At 50.5% G+C, this 18720-nt stretch overlaps 2 protein-coding genes across 2 annotated transcripts; both read left to right on the top strand.

The window, feature by feature from the left end:
• Positions 1-463: 463 nt before the first annotated feature.
• Positions 464-2567, top strand: LOC311607288 (epididymal-specific lipocalin-5-like; the record flags this gene model as incomplete). Its single annotated transcript, XM_084798963.1, has 6 exons — positions 464-467; positions 927-1031; positions 1183-1284; positions 1385-1410; positions 1795-1823; positions 2469-2567. 5 exons carry the CDS (start codon positions 464-466, stop codon positions 1816-1818), a joined length of 261 nt encoding a protein of 86 aa, XP_084655089.1. The 3' UTR covers positions 1819-1823; positions 2469-2567.
• A 7816-nt stretch (positions 2568-10383) lies between these two features.
• LCN6 (lipocalin 6) lies at positions 10384-15367 on the top strand. Its single transcript, XM_084798940.1, has 7 exons — positions 10384-10925; positions 11098-11237; positions 13883-13953; positions 14510-14620; positions 14748-14849; positions 15082-15107; positions 15281-15367. The coding sequence occupies exons 1-7, from the start codon at positions 10833-10835 to the stop codon at positions 15281-15283; spliced, it is 546 nt and encodes a 181-aa protein (XP_084655066.1). The 5' UTR covers positions 10384-10832; the 3' UTR covers positions 15284-15367.
• The last annotated feature ends 3353 nt before the right edge of the window (positions 15368-18720 follow it).

The raw sequence follows: 18720 nt of genomic DNA, 5'->3' as shown, positions 1-18720 counted from the left end.
CATATCCACTGGCCAGCTGTGCGGAGCCAGACTGCTCCCGCAAAGACATGTGCCTGTCCCTGTTCTCAGAGTGTCCCTTGAAAGTGTGTCATTTCATCACAGGGTGGCCCTCAGTTATGCATGTGTCTCCTCAGAGATGGGTCTCCTTCAGCCATGCATGTAGTGTGTGCTCAGATGTACGGAACCATGTTTCTCTGAATGTAACCTCAGGTGTGGTTTCTCTCCCTGTACGGTATGTCCTGGGTTCTCTGTCTGGTATATAGCCCACCTTGGCTTCAAATGGCAATCCTTTCGGCTCAGTAGTCCTCACCTCCCTGTGTTGGGATTTCCCGACTGGCTCGCCTCACTTGTCTTTTGTAGTGAGGACCACTGTGTGCTGGAGAAGGTCGGGGCTGCTCAGGCAGACCATCCAGGGAAGTTCAAGGTCACCAGAATATCAGGCAAGGACACCGTCCCAAGTTTGATGGGTATGGTAGTGTATCTGGGGGCACTTTGGTTTACTCTCAGTGCATACCTACCACTGTTCCGTGTGGCTGAGGGCCCTGCTTCACTGCGGGAGGGGGGGGGCAAGGGGGGTGTGGTTTGGTGTATCCTGACTGTAGCTCTCAGTGCCAGGCTGCCATGCCCAGATGTCAGGAACCTGAGTGGCTGTCCCTGTAGCCACTGTCATCCTCTGCTTCTGCCAGGGCTTCGGCAGCGTCCTCTCTAACGTCCCAAGTGTGACTCAGCAGTCATTTATCTGGGTCTGTGGGGATCCCTGCCCTCCTTTCAGAGAGTCCCTCAGACTCTCAAGGCCCATTCCAGGCTGTCCCAGTGTTGTGGGCACATGCTTGTGTGTGCCTATGTGCCAGGCAGACGCACAGCTGGGAACCGAGAGCCCTGGCCAGGCAGGTGAGAGGGTGCTTAGACTTCTGTTCCATTCCCAGGAATCAAAGAAGTTGTCGTTGTGGACACTGACTACAAGACCTACGCCATCATGGACATTACTTTTCCGGTGGCTGGCGAAGTCCAGCGGGCCATGAACCTGTACAGTAAGTCCAGCCTGGTCTCATTTGGGGGGGGGTGGGCGCCGCCCCTCCTATTGCCTGCTCTCATTACCCGGGGTAGGGGTTAGGAGAGAATCCCAGGGCTACACTGGGGAGGGGGAAATGTCTGTGGTGCTAGACCCACAATCACCCGCAGGCCGGAGCTTAGACCACACCGAAGAAGCCCTGAGCAAGTTCCAGAAGAAAGCCTTGGAGCATGGGTTTTCGGCAAGAGACATAAACGTTCTCAAGCATGACTGTGAGTAAGCCTCACTGGGGTCAGGGCCTCCCAGGGATGGGCAGAGACCTGGGCCTGCCCTCTCTCTTCCTTGGATTAATCACCCCGCTTTTGTCCACAGTAACCTGTGTGAAGAAGTTGCAATTGGTGAGTCCCCGAACTAAGCTGGGACTGTGCTGGGCATGAGGGTTGGGGGTTTGCAGGGGTGAGGGGTTGGGGGTGGGGGTGGGGGTTGGGGTGGGGTAAGGGTGGGTGGTGGGGTCGGTGGGGGGGGCTCCTACGTTCGCTCCATCACTTCGGGAAGGGTGCGGTGTACATTAGTCTGGTATCTGCGGGCAAGCTGGGTAGGGAGTCGGATTACACTGATGGTGCAGGCCCACCCAAGTTCCAGAACATGGGCTGCTGGAGGATCAAGCGGACTCAGTTGTCCTCCCTGGGCTTGTTCTCCTCTGGGCACAGCAGCTGGGGTGAGGGCTCCATGGTGGGGTCTGATGCTCTCCTGCCTCCATCTCATGCTGCCCTGTCCTACAGGCGGTTGAACCAAAGTCCTCCTGAGGAAGGTGAGCTCACATCCTCCGTTCTACACCACAACCCCCCGGGGTTCTGACACTAGATCCTGGCCCCGGTGGCGTGGACACCCCCTCCTCTGATCAGGACACCCGACCGCATTGCTTGACACTTCCAGAGAGGCATCCGTTTTGTGGTCTGGGAAGAGATGTAGTCTGCAATGTGAGACCAAGATGTCAGGCCAAGTTCTAGGCGGGAAATGGGTGGATAGATGTGTGTGTGTGTGTGTGTGTGTGTGTGTGTGTGTGTGTTGGGATGGAGCTGGGTGGTAGGCCCCTTGTCCCCACTGCTCTGCCCAGCACAGATGCTCAGGACTACTGGTTGACTCTATCTGTTCCGGTGATGCCAGGGAAGGGAGGGGGGGTTGGGTCAAGAGGAGATATATACACCCTATTGGAAGTCTTAGGGTTCCCTACATCCAGTGCTCTGCTCATCCACCGCCAGCATGACCTCATGACCTCACATATCCACAACCTATTCCCTAGATATTGGCAGTAAGACTCACCGGTAGAGAAATTGAGGCTCAGGGAACCAGTGCTTTGTCAAAGCCAGGACTCTAGCCTGTGAGCCTGATCAGTGAATGCCTCAGGGGCCCTGGAGGCCACACGTGGCTCTGAGCTCTGCTGTTCTGCTTACAGGCACCCATCCGAGGCGGAAGCAATAGCTCTGCCTACCCGGCCTCTCCAGCTGCTCCCCAAGGGGTCCCTTGCACCTGTGCCAAATAAACCTTGCTGCCACATGTTGCCTAGCGTCTTTCCTGAGGGTAGAGTGAGCAACGATCAGTGGGTGGCAGGGACACACATGTGCGCCACTGCTTGGTGTCTGTCCGCAGTGACCCGTGTGAATGTGAACACATCGCATGTGTCTGTAAATATGCTGTAATGGACACACCTCACACAGCTGGATGAGGCTCTGCTGACTGATGGGCTGACTCAGGCCCCATCCTCACTCCGTAGGTCTCTTGTTCTCTTACAGTCTGGAAACATCCCTAGCAGGGCAGGAGCAGAGCCAAGCAGGCCTCCTCTTCTGGATTCAGTCGGTCTCTCAAATGGAAGGGGAATACTTCCTGTATTTTCCTAAGGCTCCCTACCGTGTAGAGTTCCAATCCTCAGCTATTGTTTCCAAGGCCTTCCTGGACGTCCCTGGTCTCTGGTTCCCGACTCCCGCCCCTCCTATCTGGCCCTGTGTCTTCTGCCTAGCTGTGTCTAAAGCCACCGCTGTCTGCTTGCCCCGCCTCTTTCACCGCCACTGCAGTGAGGGGCCAAAAAGGACAGAGATGTGGGGGTGATCTGAGCACACCCCCCCCCATGCAGATGGGTTTCTGTTTGCAGAGTAAAGCAACTGGAGTCTCCCAAGAGCAGCAGCCCCAAGACAGAAGCAGGAAAGTGGTACCTGGGGTGGGGACAGTGCTGTGGCGTTATGGAGAGCCAGGCCCGCTAGAGTGCAGAGATGATGTCGACCCCCCAGGTATCCAGAGAGGCCCACAGAGGGAAACCAGTACACTCCTCAACCCTGAGCCAAGTGCCAGGGACAGAACACCCGGGGAAGGCATTTGGGGGTGAAGCTCTGAAGTGCTAAGGGTACTTGGGGGCACCGTGATTTCCCTCAGATCTTCTGGTCCCACACCAAAGCCCAGGAGCTTAGCCCCTGACTGGACTTCCTGCTAGGTTTAGCCTGCTCTGACCCATAACAGATGCACCAGAGTGGCCCCAGCCACAGTCTATCATTGCATGGGACTGGAGTCCACAGTCATGGGCCAACGAGCTCATTATCAGGGCTGGGGGACGGGGCGCAGTCAGCGAAGCGCTTACCGTGCAAACGGTCTGATCTGAACTCCATTCCATACAACCATGTAAAACCGTGCCAGGCACTGTGGTAGGTACCTGTGATGCCAGCGCCGAGGAGGGGGATGCAGAAGGGTCCCTGGGGCTTGCCGGCCAAACTGTGTAGTCAAGTTGTTGGGCTTCCGGTTCAATTACAGGCCCTGAATCAAAAACACGAGGCGGAGTGTGAGTGAGGGAGACTTCTAGTGTTGCTCTTTGGCCTCTATATGAATGGACACACACAAGTGCACACACGCACTAACACACTCATAGGCAAACACAGGGAAGTCCACTTTCAGGTAAGGACTCACTTCCTGGCTCCTGGCCATGGAAGTTGGGGAGGGGGTGCTTTGTGTGGTCCGGCTCCCCTCGCAGAGAGCCACAGTGATTGGTTCCACTGGTGCCTAACTTCCAAGCATACATTCCGGGCCCTAACAAAGTTTGCCTTGCAGAGGGCACAGAACGCAGGGCTTTTGCTTATTTTAATGTATGTTTATGTGCGTGGGTGCTTTGCCTGCATGTCTGTCTGGGCGCCACATGCACTCAGTGCCCAGAAGAGGGGGTTGGGTCTCCGGAAGTGGAGCTATAGGTGATTGTGAGCTGCAGTGTGCATTCTTGGGCTTGAACCTGGGTCCTTTGGAAGAACAACCAATGCTTTGAACCATGGAGCCATCTCTCCTAGTGAATTGGTAACCAGGCTTCATAGGAAAGTTACTAGAAAGTTACACACAAGATTTCTGGGAGGAAAAAAAAAAAGAATGATTAGCACGGGAAAAAGAAAGGATTCACGAATGAATGAATAAATAAACAAACCAATAAGCAGATAGAGAAATCAGCACAAAGCCGGCTATAACAAGAGTTAAAGAGAGGGGTGTGGCCAGGTGTGGCGGCACATGCCTGTAATCCCAGCAGGCAGATATCTGAGTTGGGGCCAGCCTGGTCTACAAAGTCCAGGACAGCCAAGGCTACACAGAGAAACCCTGTCTCGAAAAGCAAATAAACAGAGTAAAGGGAAACCTCAGAGCTGAAAGGTCACTGGAGGACTTAGCATCAGATTGCACAAACAAATTCAATGTCCCAGTCTGAGACGAGAGGAGAGAGGACTGAGGTTATGTCTGTGGTCCCCTGGGCAAGAGCTGGCCAAGTTCTTTAGACACATTGTTGAGCTCCAGGTGTAATGAGGGACACCTCCCACCCCTGATGCCAGCCTCTGGCCTCTACATGCATGCACACTAGCAAAGTGGTCATAGAAATAGAAGAGCAAGAAACGTGTAGAAACATATTCGAATCAACGGCGTCTATATTAGTTACTTTTCTCACTGTGACCAAATACCTGAAGAAAAGCAACTCCCTGCTTATGAGGGCCCTGCATCAAACAAAGGAAGGCATGCAGAGTTCATGGCAATGAGACTCTTCAAATCTTTTTTTTTTTCCTTGCATGTACACCTGCAGGCCAGAAGAGGACACAAGATCTCATTATAGATGGTTGTGAGCCACCATGTGGTTGCTGGGAATTGAACTCAGGACCTCTGGAAGAGCAGCCAGGGCTCTTAACCTCTGAGCCATCTCTCCAGCCCCATGACCTACATCTAAGGTAGGTCATTTCTCTTTAGGTAACACCCTCAGAGACACACCCAAAGGGGTGCCTCACCAAGGCCAAAGGCACTTATTAATCTACATATGTTGACAAAGTTGTGCCACAGTATCCTAAAGTTTAGTATGTAAATTTTATATAGATAAGAGTATAAAAATATTTTATAAAGTTATAAAATATCAAGTTATTCCTAAACTTGAAAACATCAATGTAGAGAGTCCCAAAATTGCAGCCAGGCGTGGTGATGCCTGTCTTTAATCCCAGCACTCAGGGAGCCAGATGCAGGCAGATCTATGTGAATTCATGGCCAGCCTGGTCTGGGACAGATAAGACTACACAGAGAAACCCTGCCTGGAAAAAGAGAAAGAGAGAGAGGGAGGGAAGGAGGGGGGGGGGAGAGAGAGAGAGAGAGAGAGAGAGAGAGAGAGAGAGAGAGAGAGAGAGAGAGAAGAGAGAAAGCAGAATAAAATAAAGAAGCAAACTCATTTTTAAAAATCCCATGCATGGATATCACATTCTGCATAACAAAGCCAATGCTTTGGAGGCAATATTAAAAGTCAAGAACTCACAGGAAACAGGAATGCAGATGCCTTCCTTCCCATGACAGGCAGCACAATTCAGGACAGGACATTTCTACATGGTTGAAAGTAAGAAAGATGGCTCAGAGGTTCAGAGCATCATCCCAAGGTCCTGAGTTCAATTCCCAGCAACTACTTGGTGGCTCACAACCATCTATAATATGATCTGATGCCCTTTTCTGGCATGCAGGGTACATGCAGATAGAGCTCTCATATACATAAAACAAACAAACAAACAAACAAACAAATAAAATAAAATAAAGTAAGTAAATAAGAAAGAAAGACAGACATACAGCTTAGATTCCAATCTTTAGGGAAAACAATCTTCAAAAATATACTTTAGATAGTAAAATTGGAATTCACCTCATTAGTTCAATTAATACAGGCTAGAATGTTCTTTGTGAACTGAAAATCTCTAAGAAGTCAAAGCTCAGCTGGGGAACTTGCAGACTTGGCCAGTAAGATGGCTCAGAGGGCAAAGTTGTTTGTTGCAAAACCCTGGTGACCCGAATCTGACCCCAGAACTTCCGGTGGAGGCAGCAGTATCAGGACTCCCAAGGCCAAGTTCTCAGCACAAAGGGAATTGATTTGCCCCCAGAGGGACAAAGCACTGGGGTGGGGGTGGGGGGAGGGCAAAAGGTAAAGCCGGACAAGGGAGAATGGGAAGAAAACAGGGGAGAGGGGGAGGGGTGCTTGTGGGGGAGGGCAGCAACAAGGGCTGACTGGATAGAGAGGGAAACGGTGTGACCCATAGACAAAACAGCAGTTTATAAAGATCCAGGGGGAACCATGCTGTTAGGACGAGGTGTTTCATTTTAACTGGGCATGCTTTAGTTAGGGCAACAGGGGGCTTTGATTGCTGGACTTCAAGACTGTGATAGCTGGACCTTGGCAGTCAGCCTCAGGAGGAGGAAGTGGCCAAATAAGGGAAGGGACCTTGGTGGCGCTAGCCTTAGCCTTGTAATCTAATGGTTTTAGCAAACTGAGGGAATAGATGAAGGGCCAGCTGGCCAGAGTCCCTTCAGGAGGGAACCGACTCTGGAAAACTAACTTCTAACCTCCGCATGTATATCACACACTCACACACACACACACACACACACACACACACACACACTTATCTCGGGCTATCTTGTTCCTTTTAATAGCCATTTACTGTTAACTTCTGCGTCTGACCCAGCAGTCTTGTGACTAGATAACACTGTTGGAGTGGGAGTTAAGTTTGACAGACTCCAGCCCTAAAGCTAAGAACATCTGAGGCCCGTACAAATCTTCTCCCTGTTAAAGATAACATTTGGACCCTATAAAACATGTCCCTGTAAGACCCCCTCCCCTGTGCACCCGACATAGCAAGCATAGCAGCAGTAACGCTATCTTGCAAGGCAAGACTAGAATAATAGGTTCCCGGGGTAAGATAAGGCCTGGGGCTCAGATGAAAGCGTGCTTGTCCTTGTCAAACAAGATATTTATAGTCGGCCATCTGGCCCAGGGAGTGGGCAAACTCCCCTGTTCCCATCCGATGACCGGGCTATAACCTCGCCTCATTTAAATTTACCAATCAGAGCCCTGTAACTATGCTTTTTCGCTTCTGTAACCGAGCTTCCCGCCAAAATCCCTATAAAAGGACCCCCTAAAAACTCGCTGCGCGCGCCAGCCTCTCCGGAGACTGAAACGCCCGGGTACCCGTCCCCTTAATAATAAAGCCTCTTGCTTGTTGCAGCCGAAGCCTTGGTCTCGTTGGTTCTTGGTGGGGGTCTCCACGTTAAGACCGCCGTGTCGGGGGTCTTACAGTCCCGAACTGAGCCAGCAGTGGTGGCACATGTCTGTATCCTAGCTCGAGAGGCTGAGGCAGGAAGATCTGGAGTTTTAGGTCAGGGAGATCTTGTCTCAAGACATCACCACCACCATCATCACCATCATCACCTCCATGGTCACCATCATCACCACCACAACTAACAACAACCTTCGCCCCTTGTAAATACAATCTGTTCCTGCATCTCTGCAGCCCACTGGCTTGCTGACCTCTTTTATACTTGTGTCTCTCACTTTTTCTTTTCTTTTCTTTTCTTTTCTTTTTCTTTTCTTTCTTTCTTTCTTTTTTTTTTTTTTTTTAGTTTTTCAAGACAAGGTTTCTCTTGGTGTAGCTCTGGCTATCTTGGAATCACTCTCTAAACCAGGCTGGCCTCGAACTCACAGAGATCCACCTGCCTCTGCCTCCTGAGTGCTGGCATTAAAGGCGTGCGCCACCACCGCAGGGCTGTGTCTCTCACTCTTGAGACTAATTTGTTCATTTTACTTGGAGACTCTGTGAGATTTCCCTTTACTTTATTTATTTTATTTTATTTTTTAATTTTTATTTATTATGTATACAGTGCTCTGCCTACATGTACACCTGCAGGCCAGAAGAGGGCATCAGATCACATTGCAGATAGTTGTGAACCACCATGTGGTTGCTGGGAATCGAACTCAGGACCTCTGGAGGAGCAGTCAGTGCCCTTAACCGCTGAGCCATCTCTCCAGCCCCCTTTACTTTATTTTTTAAAGACGTTATTTATTTTTATTTGTGCATGTGTGTGTGGCTGCATGAGTTTGTGTTGGCAGGCATCCACAGAAGCTGGAGCATGTCAGATCCCTGGAACTGGACTTAAAGGATTTGGGAGCTGCCAGATGTGGGGGCTGGAAATGGAAGCCGGGTCCTCTGAAAGCGCAGTTAGTGCTCTTAACCACTTAGCAATCTCTCCAGCCCCTGTTTCTTTAACACTTGTCTTAGTTATGGTTGTTTTCTTGTTTTTGTTTTTGTTTTTTTGAGATGGGGTTTCTCTGTAGCCCTGGCTGTCCTGGACTCACTTTGTAGACCAGGCTGGCCTCGAACTCACAGCGATCCACCTGCCTCTGCCTCCTGAGTGCTGGGATTAAAGGCATGCGCCACCACGCCCAGCTTAGTTATGATTTCTTTCCTGTGATAAATCACCATGACTTTGGTTTGGGGAGAAAAAGGGTTTATTAGGTTTATAAATGTCAGGCCACACCCTATCCCTGAGAGAAGTCAGAGCAGGAACTCAAGGCAGGAACCTGGTGCAGGAACACTGCTTAGTGGCTTGCCTCCACAGCCTGTTCAGCCTTTCTTCTTTCTTTCTTTTCTGCCTACCAAGAAGGAGTCCTTTAACAGATCACACAGACAGGAGACCCAACAGGCCAGCAGCACCCGGCCTGCGGGCCCAGGTGCGGGTGGGTGGGGTGGGTGGGGAAGGAGCTAGGGGTGGAAGTGGGGGTGGGGCTGCAGAGATGGCTCAGTGGTTAGGAGCACTGACTGCTCTTCCAGAGGTCCTGAGTTCAATTCCCAGCAACCACATGGTGGCTCACAACCATCTATAATGTGATCTGATGCCCTCTTCTGGCCTGCAGGGGTACGTGCACTGTATACATAATAAATAAATAAACAAATAAAATGCAGCTGGTAACCAGGTGTGGTGGTACATGCATTTAATCCCAGCATTTGAGAGGCAGAGGCAGGCAGAGTGATGTGAGTTCAAGGCCAGCCTGGTCTACAAAGTGAGTCCAGGACAGCCAAGATAGAGAAACCCTGTCTCAAAAAACCAAACCAAAAAATAAAATAAAATAAAAACCACAGCTGCACTAATTCTTCACTTTCACAGCAAAAAGGAACCTGGGCAAGCAACTCCCTGCAGAAATTTACAGAGAGTTGACTCTAAAAGCACACCCTTGAGGGGTTGAACCTCCTGCTGAGCTGTCTGCACGCAGTAAGGGGCAGTCACGACGTATAAGGCCCAGGCCATCCCACAGAGGAACAACCCTCTTAGTTCACACACATGTCTACTCACCCCAGATAGGAAACCACCGCAGTTCAAAGCACAGATACATCAAAGTTCAGCTCGGTGAACCAATGAGTTTTATTGGGGTTACTTACAGGAAAAAACGGGTGTCTTAGGGCTTCTATTGCTGCAAAACCCATGACCAAATAAAGCAAGTTGGGGAGGAAAGGTTTAATTTGACCTACACTTCCAGATCATAGTCTGTCATAGGAGGAAGTCAGGGCCAGAGCTCAAGCAGCCTTGAACCTGGAGGCAGGAGCTGATGCAGAGGCCATGGAGGGGGGCCGCTTAGTAGGTTTTCACTGCCGAATTAAGAGTAGAAAAGAGGGGCTGGAGAGGTGGCTCAGAGGTTAAGAGCACTGGCTACTCTTCCAAAGAACTCAGGGTTCAATTCCCAGCACCCACATGGCAGCTCACAGCTCTCTGTAACTCCAAGATCTCACACCCTTACACCAACGCACAGAAGTTAAAATTTTAAAAAAATTTTTTTTTAAAGTAGAAAAGGGCAGGTTTATTTGAGGTCAGCTCTCTGGTGGGTGTACCGGTCTCTAGGGACCATTTGTACCTTCATGTGTAGGTCAACTAGGCTGGCCTCGAACTCACAGCGATCTGCCTGCCTCTGCCTCCCGAGTGCTGGGATTAAAGGCGTGCGCCACCGTGCCTGGCTCTCCAATTTTTTTTTAAAGAAAAGAAACAAAACAAAAAAGAAGTCTTTGCAGCAGCTTTTTATAGTTTAATGATTGAGACAAAAGATGTTTGTAATCTCAGTTTCTAGACAGACTGTCTGTACTTGCCCAGCCCACACTTGGACTTGACCTTAGCTCGGGCCTGTTTGGCCTGCTCCTGAAAAGCAGACTCAGCTGGAGAGACGGCAAGTCGATCGCCTTCAGGAGGCTTACTCCTGAACCTTCTGTGGGAAGGAAGTGTGAACCGAAGAGAGGAGTTGGCCCTGTACTGTTGGCTAGTACAGGCTCCTGGGCCTCTCTCGTCTCTGCCATGGAGCTGGGCACCAAGGCCACCGCAGTTTAACAGTGCCCTCCCCCACCCTGAGTAATCTGGCATCCTGGCAGTTGGTGGCCACCCACACCGAGGCACACAGAGCCATATAAACTCTTTCCTGGCTGGAGACGGTACACTCTGGCCTATCGTGTGGTGCACCTGGACCTCTGGGAGAATGAGGCCAATGCTTCTAACTGTGGCTCTTCTTGTCTTGGTCTCTGTACCCTGGGCACAGGCAGTGTGGCTGGGAAGGCTGGACCCTAAACAGGTAACAGCCTTCCTGGGCTGCAGCTCCCCACCTTCGAGGCTACATAGCTTTTGGGTCCCCAAGAGTCAATTTGGAGGGAGGGTTTTAGGCAGCGTGAGAGGCGTTGGGGTTGTTTGACAGAAGGGGGGGTTGAGGGAGAAGAGCCAAGTGTTTCAGTTGACACTCCCCCTAGCTCCTTGGGCCCTGGTACATCCTGGCTGTGGCCTCCCGGGCAAAGGACTTCATGATGGAGAAGGACATGAAGAACGTGGAAGGTGTCGTGGTGACTCTCACTACGGATAACAAACTGAGAGTTCAGTCCTCTAGGCATGGGTGAGTAGGCAGTCCCTGTGTCGCAGGACTGACCGTGTGAGTGCCTTCACCAGAGGGGCTGCAGGGCGTCTACCTGGCTCAGGTAGAGGACTGGACTCAGCGGACTGCCCTACTTCCCAGTCCCCTGGGGTGTGGTCTCCGGAGCAGGCTCCCTACACCCTTGGGCTCCCCCATTTTCTCTTTTCTCTGAGCTCCCCACAGTGGGATGCTCCCTGCATCTGTTGCCAGTTCTTTTGTTTTTTGTTTTTTTGGTTTTTCGAGACAGGGTTTCTCTTTGTAACAGCCCTGGCTGTCCTGGAACTTGCTCTGTAGTCCAGGCTGGCCTCGAACTCACGGAGATCCACTTGCCTCTGCCTCCCAAGTGCTGGGATTAAAGGCGTGGGAAACCACCGCCCAGCCCTGTTGTACTTTCTTCTTTTCCCTACTGGACTCTGACTCATTCGCTTTCTGCCAGCGGCTTGAATCTCTCTTGCTGGCCTCTTGTTTTTTCTTGGCGTCTTGGCCAGTCCTGGTCAGCATGAAGCCCTTTTTTTCTCTGTGTCTTTTGGAGCATGTGGAAGTTGGTTCATGCATTTTGGTCCTCTGAACCACCTGCTTGGCCACAGAATCAGTCTCTTCAGGAAAGAGGCCTGTGGGGTGAAGCTGGCCTTGTCTGGGCCCTGAGGCGCCTGGTGAGAGTGATGGGGCAGTGGAATGAATGTCTGCCTGCCTCCCCTCCCCCATCTCTCAGCTGTCCTGGAACTTGCTCTGTAGACCAGGCTGACCTCAAACTCAGAGATCTGTCTTCCTCTGCCTCCCTGAGTTCTGGCATTAGAGGTGTGTACCACTGCTGCCCGGCTAGCATTAACATCTCTTAAGTGTGGCTCAGTTGGTCAGGCAGGCTGGAGGCTCCATCAGGACCTGAGCCGCTGAGGCTGACTGGGGCCCAGAGAAAGCCTTCCTGTCCCCCTGATGTGACTGAAGGAGATGGCAGGCCTCTTTCACCCACGGGTCTGGCAGGACACGGAGGAGCAGGAACAGAGAGGTCTCAGATGTAGCTTTTATGAACACTACACCACAAAGACCTGGCCAAGTTGCTCAACCGTGAACGGATGGGTGAGTCCCTGGGAAGCCAGCAGAACAAAGCACTCATAGGCACCTGGCCTATGCGGGGCGGGGTGGGTCTCAGGAGAGTCAGGGGTACCCTGTAGTTTTTAGTACTTTTTTTTTTTTGGTCTTTGAGATGTTTTGGGTGACTGAAAACCGGAGTTTCTGAAGACAGACAGCTGAAGCCCTTTCCCCTTGTTTCGGCCAGCCAGGGCTTTGCTTTGTGATTGACACTTTGTCACCCTGTGTCATAGTAATCACACTGTCCATCTTCCTAAATGGATGCGTTGTCACCAGGTGATGGCAGCTTTGTATCACTACAGCAAAATACCTGAAATACACAATTAGTAAGGATGGGGGAGGTTTGCCTAGGCCCGTGAGCTCACGGTCTCAGTCCTTGGTTACCCACTGAGCCGGTTGCCTTCAGACCATGGTACGTCATGGTGGAGAATGCACGGAAGAGACAGAGAGAAGAGGAGGAGACGGAAAAGAGCAGGAAGAGGAAGAGGAAGAAGAGAGTCATCTCAATATCTCTGTGAAGGACCACATTTCCTCCCACCAGGCTCAACCTTTGCCCTCCAGACTTGGCAGAGGCATCAAGCTTACAACACATGGCCTATGGGGACATCCCCATCCCCTCCGCAGCCGGTGGTACCCCCTCTGTGCTTTCCATCTCCCCATCCAAGGACTGGAGACCCCAGGAAATGGTGCTGTACAGCCCATCCTGTTGTGATTGGTTGCTTTCCTTAGCCCGCATCCTCCAGGCCTGCCCATTCTGTCCGTTATCCACTGGTGAGTGGCCGAGTCCTCCTCCTTTAACCTGATGGAGGGAAGTAGCTGTTAGGAGTAGTGTACAAACCCAGCCTGGGCTTTCAGTTCTTTTGGGACACACCCAGGAGTGGGATCCTGGGTGCCGTGGCAATCTCACAGTTAACCTTGAACTACTCTGTGCTCCCTTACAGCGTGTGGTACCTTCCTTCTCTTAGTCAGTGTTGCACATGGACACATAGGTGGCTTCCATCTTCTGTGTTAGAAATATGTAGGTGGTGAGCCTTGGTTATCATGGCTTACCCTGAGCTGGGAGTGGTGGCGCACGCCTTTAATGCCAGCACTTGGGAGGCAGAGGCAGGCGGATTGCTGTGAGTTTGGGGCCAGCCTGGTCTACAAAGTGAGTCCAGGACAGCCAAGGCTACACAGAGAAACCCTATCTCGAAAAACCAAAAAACAAACAAACAAACAAACAAAAAACCAACCCACTAAAACAACGTAAGCTGGTCCACCAGATAAGGAGGCCCACCTTAAACCCACAACAATACCTGGGCAAACAAATAGATTAAAGGAACAGATGCCTTGGGGAGCGGCAGGGGGTGGGGGACGGGGCTCTGGATAGTGTCTTTTCATTTGAACCACAGGCTAATATGCCTTAAGCCCTCAGCATCCAGAAGTGTGGGTCCCCCCCCGGGGGAAATGAAGGGAATGACCTCCAGGGTGGGCTTTCTGGGTAACCCAGCAGCATGAAAGAGGCGAGCTCCCTTCAAAGCTTTCCCATTGCTCCCTAGGCCCCATGGGTGTCACCAGAGCACCATAGAGCTGCTGAAACAAGATTCCCGCTGGGTGTTTGAGAACCCTTGTGAGTATGACACTCATCAGATGGCGAGGAAGGCCAGGCCCCTGTGTGTTCCCAGGCTGCAGGTGGCAGGGCCAGGCCTGGCGGGAAGGAGGGAGGCCACTCTGCTCCGGAGCTCTCGGCACAGCTCTGTGGGCAGTTAAAGGATCCGGAAGTCAGGATCTTTGGGGGGCCAATCTTCAGTGGGAGGGAGGCCCCTGAACAGAGGTCTTAGACCTCATATCCCCATCCCTGTGGGGGGTCCTAGCCTCCATACCTGGGCTCCTTCGTGGATGCCTGGTTGGTGGCTTCTACCTGCATAGGATAGGACTGGAGGGAGGGTGACCCATTTGCTCTTTAGTCACCCCAGGCTGAGCTGGGACAAACACTCACCTGTCCATTTGTCTACCAGCAACCAAGAACTGCTTGCTGGCACAATGTAGGGGCCAGGGACCTGGGGACAGAGCTTGAGACATCTGCCAAGGTTGGGTAGGGTCTCCTGAATCGGCCTCCATCGTAATGACCATGACATGATGGCCTGTCCCCCTGGCTATGCCTGGATCTTTCATTTGCTTTGCAGCTCTGGGTGTACTGGATTATCGGGTACTGGGCACCAACTTCAAGGACTACGCTGTCATCTTCACACAGCTGGAATTTGGCGACGAGGCCTTCAACACAGTGGAGCTGTACAGTAAGTGGGGTCAGGCAAGGTCACTCGGGGTGCCTGGTGCTTCCCAGACCTAGGTACTCTGTCCGCAGTCTCTAGTAGGGCCTAGCACCCTCTGATGGCCTCTCAGAGGCTGTTTCTTCATGCCCAGGTCGGACGGAGATGGCCAGCCGAGAAGCCACGCAGCTGTTCACCAAATGGAGCCAGGGTCTGGGCTTCTTGTCCAAGCAGCAGGCCCAGCTGCGGAAGGACTGTGAGTGTAACTGCAGACCACAGGGGAGCCCGGACAGTTCTGACACACATAGCGAGTGACTAGGGTAGTGGTGGTGCATCTCATGCTTTTACGGGTTTGTGGTGCTTAAGGGCATCATGTAAGCCGGCCATAGGCAGGCTTCTATGGACAGCCTCCTCAAAAGAGGCTTGTGGGTAGGGTCCTGTGAGCTGCTACAGCCCTGTTCTCACAACTGGCTTGGCTCTTTTTACAGTCACATGTGCACACAAGATCCTCCAGGTAGGCCACTTTTTCTTGCATACTCTTGGCTCCCTGGGGAAAGGAGGAGCCTGGGGCTCTGGGTGGACCATCTCCAAAGCCTGTGTACCCCATGGCTCTGCTAGTGGAAGGTGACAGAAGGTGGGGACGATGGCTATGATGAGCCCAACCCCAATGCTTGCCCTGGTTTTCAGTGAGTGCCACACCCTGGAGACAGCACCACAGCATCCTGGCATCCTGGTGGAGGCGAGCAGGCACTGTGTTTGTTCAGTGGCTACTGGTACTAGTAGTGTTGGCTAGCTGCCCACTCCCACCCCACCCCCTTCCCCAGGCTCTTGCTTGGGTTGAAAATAAAGTGATTTCACAAGTAAACCTGAAACAATGTGTCTTCTCTGAGGGTGGGATGGTCCCTATGCTGTGGAAGAGGAGTCACCAGAGATGAGACCATGGAACCACAGAGCCAGATGGAGGACAAAAGAATTTGCTACGCTCCACTCGTATCCCTTGGCAGATTCTTGAGCCTGAAGACAGGGCTGGTGGCTTTTTGCTGGGGGCGGGGGCACGATATAGGCCCTGGAATGGCAAAGGCTAAGGAGCCTGGCTAGGCAAGAGTCATGTTGAAAAAGTCAGGACTGGAGAGGGCTGGAGAGATGGCTCAGTGGTTAAGAGCACGGACTGTTCTTCCAAAGGACCTGGGTTCAATTCCCAGCACCCATGTGGCAGCTCACAACTGCCTGTAACTGCAAGATGTCACACAGACGTACATGCATGCAAAACATCAATGCACATACAATAAAAATAAATAAATTCTTTAAAAAATTGTATCTGTTCAGCCTAGGAAGGCGATAACTGGCACAGAAAGACTGAACCGTACTTTAAAGCTGCAAGCAGTATGGCCAGGCAGATTCTAAACTGATTATAATCTACTCATAAACTAAAATTAACTACTCTAAGCCTCATAACATACATATATCCCAAGCACTTGCCAATCTGATCCTCGGATGCTTCTTCCTCCTTTCTCATCAACTGTCAATTGTCTTCTTTCTCCCTCTCAACTGTAAATCTTGGCTCCGCCCCCTCTCCAGGAAGCCCCACCCCTCACTTCTTGTCTTTCTGCCCAGCTGATTGGCTGAACAGCGCTTTATTGGCAGTTCTTACATCCACTCAAGACATTCCTCCACAATTCCCTTTTTTAGTCTAATAATAAAAAAATCTTTTCACCTATACATTGATTACACCAATATACAACACACACACATGAGAACCACAAAACAATTGTTATATTCATGTTATGCTCATAATATTTCGCTGTCTTCAACCCCATCAGAGACTTGAGAAGGAATAAAATTAATTAGGTGAGCAAATAGGAAGTGCAGATTAGCAGTTTCCAAAATGAAAAAAAAAAATGACATAGACACCTTGCTGTCTGAACAGTCACCCAAAACTTTCTAACATGTTGAAGCAGCCTTCTGGTCCAGTATATCTGACAGACATATTTGTGAAGCAGGGACTATTGAGGACTGGCCTACCCTGTCTTGGCAGAGTTTGGCTGTCAACTCTACCTGCATCCAAGCGTGCCCATTTCAGGCAGAATTCTCCTGTGGCAGAAAACTGTGGCTGGTTTGCCACATCTGAAGCCATCTCCATAAGGAGGTTCCTCGATGCTCATTACCTTCTTTGAGGCAGGCTGGGTGTTGCCAGGAGCCAATCTATCTCATTTTCAAAGAATCCTCAAACAATAAAAATTTCTTTAAATGCCATATTCTGTAGGTCTCTGAGGTTTTCTAAGACCTTATCTAAATATTTTACCTTATCTATCTATTGAGCCTAGGATGTATATTCTTATGATAAAAATTGAATAGTACAATGAATTAAAAATAAACTTATTTTACATTAATATATACCATTCTATACCAATGTTAAAAATAGCATTGTGAGTAACAAACAAGGCCTTAAGTTGAAGAGTAGATTCAATAATCTACCTTTAGTCCTATCATCCCTATATATTTCTATATTCTCAGAGAAAAATCCATGAATCCAATCTCATTCTCTCTCTGAATAAGACCAATAATAACATAACCAATTCCCAATAAAAATAAACATCCATAGCCCAAAACCTTACCCATCCTCCTTTTAAGGGAAATAGGGACTTCATTCTCTTTTTAAGGCTTCTTCAGGCTGATTTGGGATGAATAATACCTTTGTAGGGGGCCCAAGTAAAACTGGGAAAATGGTTAAAGAAGCTAGACATAGCATTTGCAGTCCAGTCTCTAAATGTTGAGAAATTCAGGCTTAATAAAAGTCCTGTGTGGGATGCTCTGAAATGCTAGACCAATTAGAATCAGGAGCTTTCTCCGAAGCTGTCCTGGGAGCTGTTCTGTTCTGATGACGACAGCAACGGAAGCACTTGTGGATGGAACATGAGGAACACAGCATGCAGTGTATCAGCATGCTGGAGGATGCATCCTGTCAGGTCTGATCTAGCATCTGGTAATTTTGTTCTGAAAAAATATCATTTCTCACAAGCATTATACAGTTCTAAAACTATAAATGCATGAGGTGTGCAGGATGCACAGAACAATTGAGGCTGGTTCTGTAGTTTGAATTCATGCATGTATAGACTGACTTAAGTTAGCAGTCTCCTTTTCATTCAGGTCTGTTTTATTTTGACCTCTTTCAAAGAGGAAGTATAATACGACCATTACCAAAGAAAGACAATCATTATTTAATTGAAATCAAAACAAGATTGTATAGTTATTAATGTCCTTCTCTAGGCTCTGTGGCACCTGATTAACTACTCTAAACCTCATAACATATATATATATATTCCAAGCACTTGCCAATCTGATCCTTGGATGCTTCTTCCTCCTTCCTCATCAACTATCAACTGTCTTCTTTCTCCCTCTCAACTGTCAATCTCGGCTCTGCCCCCTCTCCAGGAAGTCCCGCCTTTCACTTCCTGTCCTGCCCGGCTGATTGGCTAAACAGCACTTTATGGGCAGTTGTTACATCCACTCAAGACATTCCTCCACAATTAGCAGCCAGGGAATTCCAGAATCCATGTGCTTGGTCCAAAACCCTCTGGGCACTACCTCGCAGGAGGGCACACTGAGTGTTGCACACTAGGAGAGCACAGCTAGCATCCACAGGTCACCCAGCAGGGGGATTCGCATCCACAGGCTGCCTAGCAGGAGGACAGAGAAGCCTCCGATTGTCTAGCAGGGGAGATCACTATCCGTGAGCTTCCGAGCAGAGAGCTGCAGCCAGGGCTCCAGCTGCTGGCTGGGCGTGGGCATGGGGTGATGGTGATGGTTTGGAACTCTCAAAGGGTGGAAGGGATGGGGGCAAAGCTTGGGCACATAAGAGTTTTTCTCTCTCTCTCTCTGTCTCTGTCTCTCTCTTTCTCTCTCTAACTCTCCCTTTCCTGACCTGGTCATCAGCAACCCTCCCCCCCCCCCATATGTAGCCTTGGGTAAGGAGCGCCAAAGTTTATGCTTAGAGGCCACTGTTTCCCTCCCTCTTGCCCTGTCTCAGACACTCTAGGCTTCTGCCTCTCCCCTAGGCTTGGCTTATATGAGAGTCCCAAGGCACCCAGTGCTGGGTGACACAGTCCCAGCTGCCGTGGTATGTAGAT

This window comes from Acomys minous (assembly GCF_964271855.1).
Source record: "Acomys minous genome assembly, chromosome: 10".
Taxonomy (NCBI): Eukaryota; Metazoa; Chordata; class Mammalia; order Rodentia; family Muridae; genus Acomys; species Acomys minous.
The sequence above is the reverse complement of the archived record's forward strand: the minus strand, read 5'-3'. Positions and strand labels throughout refer to the sequence as shown.

Coding starts and splice junctions, on each gene's coding strand:
- LCN6 (XM_084798940.1), top strand. CDS start 10,833: ATGAGGCCAATGCTTCTAACTGTGGCTCTTCTTGTCTTGGTCTCTGTA. Junction 11,238..13,882: donor GTTCAGTCCTCTAGGCATGG/GTGAGTAGGCAG, acceptor ATTGCTCCCTAG/GCCCCATGGGTGTCACCAGA. Junction 14,850..15,081: donor GGCCCAGCTGCGGAAGGACT/GTGAGTGTAACT, acceptor CTCTTTTTACAG/TCACATGTGCACACAAGATC.